The sequence below is a fragment of the Sinocyclocheilus anshuiensis genome, unplaced genomic scaffold (assembly GCF_001515605.1).
Source record: "Sinocyclocheilus anshuiensis isolate Anshui unplaced genomic scaffold, SAMN03320099.WGS_v1.1 scaffold1382, whole genome shotgun sequence".
Classification (NCBI taxonomy): domain Eukaryota; kingdom Metazoa; phylum Chordata; class Actinopteri; order Cypriniformes; family Cyprinidae; genus Sinocyclocheilus; species Sinocyclocheilus anshuiensis.
In genome coordinates this window covers 3,778-7,833 of record NW_015554207.1, presented here as the reverse complement: position 1 = coordinate 7,833, position 4,056 = coordinate 3,778, and the positions used below count along the sequence as shown (strand labels likewise).

General features: G+C 37.8%; 1 protein-coding gene across 1 annotated transcript; it reads right to left on the bottom strand.

Annotated features, from left to right (window-relative positions):
* Nucleotides 1-417: 417 nt before the first annotated feature.
* On the bottom strand, nucleotides 418-3,712 carry LOC107671076 (extracellular calcium-sensing receptor-like). Its single transcript, XM_016463922.1, has 6 exons — nucleotides 3,492-3,712; nucleotides 3,116-3,410; nucleotides 2,122-2,910; nucleotides 1,819-2,046; nucleotides 1,496-1,619; nucleotides 418-1,331 (listed from the first exon to the last, which is right to left on the bottom strand). The coding sequence occupies exons 1-6, from the start codon at nucleotides 3,710-3,712 to the stop codon at nucleotides 418-420; spliced, it is 2,571 nt and encodes an 856-aa protein (XP_016319408.1).
* Between the last annotated feature and the right edge of the window lie 344 nt (nucleotides 3,713-4,056).

Below are 4,056 nucleotides of genomic sequence, written 5' to 3'. Positions count from 1 at the left end.
CCACAGTCCACAAGCGCCATGTTGACTTGTCGACTCAGTTCCCGGCTTTACCGCTCAATGTCATGAGAAAATACATGGACAAAAGAACACACTCCAGTCAGTTTCAAAAATCTCTACTCTTTGCTTTGATTCGTTTTCTTCCATTTTCCACACATATTTCTGTCTCAAGCGCCATTCCAGCTGTTTCCAGTTCCCGGCTCACCACATTCACTGGTCCAGTTTCTCAGTACCCAAAAGCACAAGACTTGCACAGTATTTATTTAGGCTTTCTTTTTACTTTTTATAGATAAAATACTTGTATTCACTTATCTGCTAGTTTTCTTGAGTTGAATTATCAGAATACAAAGAAATATATTTGATTTTTATTTATTTATTTTTTACATTTTTTGTAGTTTAACTACACAATTATCACTGTGCTTAAAGAGCTTTAGATGAAGATTTTCCCATCATTTGTTTCTTTGTGTTTTTCTCTGGTTTTAGCAAAATTATGTAACATTTTGGAGCAAATATGCAAAAGAGTAAACCAAAACTTGATGCTAAAATAGCAAATATCTGTACAGCTACAGTAAATTTTCCAGGAGAACTGATATAAGCTGGGATAAATGTGATCCATACAGCACAGAATATGAGCATACTGAATGTTATGAACTTGGCCTCATTGAAATTATCAGGGAGTTTCCGAGCAAGAAAAGCTAAAATAAAACACAAGATTGATAGCAGGCCAGTATAACCCAGAACAGCCCAGAAGCCAAGAGCTGAACCTAAATTACATTCTAGGATTATCTTTTCTCTGTAATAGCTCAAATTCATATAAGGAATAGGTGGGGATATCATTAACCAAAGCACACATATAATCATCTGTATTAATGATAACGAAACAACACTGAGTCGCTGTTGAAGAGGCCCAAACCATTTCATAACATTACTTCCTGGTAGTGTAGCCCTGAAGGCCATTAAGACCACTATTGTTTTCCCCAGAACACAGGAGATACAGAGGACAAAAGTGATCCCAAATGCTGTGTGACGCAACATACAGGACCACTCAGTGGGTCGACCAATGAAAGTAAGTGAACAGAGGAAACACAGTGAGAGTGAGAAGAGCAGCAGGAAGCTCAGCTCTGAATTGTTGGCTCTGACAATAGGTGTTTCTTTATGAAGATAAAACAGAAAAGATACAATTGCTGTTAATAACACCCCAAAGAAGGAGAAAATACAAAGCACCCTCCCCATGATTTCTGTATAGGAAAGGAATTCAACCACTTTTAATACACATTTGTCTTTGCCTTCATTCGACCAGTACTCCAAATCACAAGGAAAGCAGTCACTAGAATCTGTGAAGAAATTTCAAGAATTAATTAATTAATTAACTAATTAATTAATTAATGGAAAGTGTATCATGAAGTCACCAATGGTTAGCATTACAGTTTATTTGTATTTGCACTGCTGTACACTTAATCATACTTTCATGAAAGTTAAACAACATGTGCTATTTTACCTGTTTCATTATTTATTTCTCCTTCTGCACATAGAATACAGTCATAACAGCAGACAGGTCGCCCTTTTTGCACAGCTTTCCTAGTACCTGTGGGGCAGCTCTCACTGCACACGGACACAGGAAACTATGAGAAAATATGTTGTCATAAAAAAAAGATGATTTGAATTGTTAAATTAATTGCTCGTCTTTATGTATATATGTCACTGCTTTCATACATGTTTCCTCATATTCAACTTACTGATTGTTCTTTACTCATTGTCCTTTTCATAATTGCAACATTATTTGCCCTCAATATTTTTTTTTATTAAATAATATTAATGTACCTGCCTACTGTTCCCTGCCCATATCATGTGTTCCTGAATGACTTGAAGACACTGTTCGGAAGACAGTGAGCTGTCATAGAAGCCCACATGCTTAAACTGCAAACTTCCATCATCAGCAGGCTGCCAGTTAATAAGGTCATATCTCGCTGCTGGATCACCGCTTGAATCAAAGAAGATTTCTTCACCTGTTTTAACAGTGAATCTCACATCCCTCATATACTCCAACACCTGAGAGGAAAAATCGGAAACATAATAAGTTTCAGTGCTTTTCTACTCCTTTTTTTTTTTTTTTTTTTTACATACCTTTTGTGGTTTAGGCTGTTCTCCTTTGCTGCTGCTGGTGGAGGATCTCAAGTCTTTTAATACATTGTGTAGTGTATGTGCAATAGCATACACTGCAGTGTACACTTTATTCACTATCCGTAGCTCTGATACATCAGTATATTCATTTTGCAGCTCTGCCAGTTTTTCTGAGCCAGTACAGCCACCACTTCTGTTGCTCCTGAAAGAGCACTGAAAGACTGTTTCCCAGAATTCTTTTAAAAGTTCATTTTTTGGTTCTTGATCAGGGTGCACATTCACTAGGAACTCTCGCAGGCCCACAAGTTTAGCATTTGCTATAGCAAAACCCACAGCTCCAGAGAGGAAACTGCATTCTTTTGTTTCTGCAAATGTTCGATAAGTGATCCAGGATTCACTGCCAACCCACTGTATCCCTGTGATGTTGTGTTGCGCAATTACATTTAAGAGGGGAATAAAATCTCCTACTGCAACGAAAGCCAGCACTACCCTGGCAGTGCCCTTCTTTATCACTTCTAGTGTCTTTAAAAACTGTTCCTTTGGATCGGTGCTTAATATGGCCTCTGAGTATTCAATACAAATCCCCTCTTGTTTTGCAGTCTCCTCAAATGCTGCAATACCATTATTACCATAGTCTCCACGACTCCTGACTGTCCCAACCCAGGTCCAGCCAAAGTGCTTGACAAGCTGAGCCAGAGCTCTGCTTTGATAATAATCACTGGGTATTGTTCTGAAGAAGGATGGAAACCTTTTTCTGTTACTCAGGCATGCACATGTGGCAAAATGACTAATCTGCAAAAAAAAAAAAACTATATCACAAATAGTGTTATTTTCATAAACATTACAAACACTACAATCTAAACATTGCCTTCTATATTTACAACAATTGTTTTTTCATTTTAATTCAAAGCATAATTGGTGCCTGTTCCAGTGCTTCATCATACACTAATTCAACATGATAAAATGCAGCAAGAATTAAGGAAGTAAGAGTTCTTACAACAGGTAAGCTGAAAGGACCAACTACAGAAGCCAGTGCCATGGTGGGAGAGGAGTTTGATTCTCCAACAATGGCATGAACAGCTGGTGGTCTAGAGCAGGATGTATCACTCAAAGTCTCTTCATAACCATTCATTAAAGACATGCCTGACAGAACAGTTTGAGATATAGAGCTACAGGAATCATATATCTTATAGCCCAAAGAAACACCAGGAAACAGCTGTGTGCTGTTATTAATCTCCTCAATGGTAAAAATGAGTGTCTGAGCATACTTAAACCCACGTAAGCTGTTGAAGCTGTAGGAATAGAATATCAGTTGTGTGTGTTATAGTCTGCAAAGGATCATCACCTCAAAGAGTTATTATTTTCATACAGACCTGCCGCATGTTGTTGGCTTTGGTTTGGAAGTGAAAGGCTGGATCTTCAGCAGAGCACTTTTGTGAAATGAGAAAATTGCCCCAATATTTATGTCTTTTTGTGCAGAAAGTAGAGGAAGGGCAGGCTGACCAAGCAGTCTGCAGATTTGTGCTGATGCAGGCACACAGACCCCATACACCAAAAGCAGCAGTTGCAGCAGTGACACAGTCCTCTTTGCCATGCCAATGTGTATGCAGGACAGGAACATCTGAGTCAGAAGAAAGATAGTGCTGCCCTTTATTGTTTCATCAAATACCCATTGGGGTTGGCATATTGAATCCCTAACTATGGTTTGCTTTATGTTTGTACTGAATTTCTCGTAATACCCTATACGTTTGGAGATGGAGTAGTTCCAAATCCCAATTGCTACTCAAAACAATAGCACAAAAATCCAATCCAATGGGTAGCACAATAATAGGAACCATGATGAATAGTATGAAATTATTATAAGAAATTATTTAAATCAATGTATATATTTATTTTCTGCCATTTTTTAAATTTCCTGAAAAATTATTTTAGTGCTTA

Coding starts and splice junctions, on each gene's coding strand:
- LOC107671076 (XM_016463922.1), bottom strand. CDS start 3,712: ATGGCAAAGAGGACTGTGTCACTGCTGCAACTGCTGCTTTTGGTGTAT. Junction 2,911..3,115: donor GTCCTTTCAGCTTACCTGTT/GTAAGAACTCTT, acceptor TTTTTTTTGCAG/ATTAGTCATTTTGCCACATG. Junction 1,332..1,495: donor AGAAATAAATAATGAAACAG/GTAAAATAGCAC, acceptor ATTTCTTCACAG/ATTCTAGTGACTGCTTTCCT.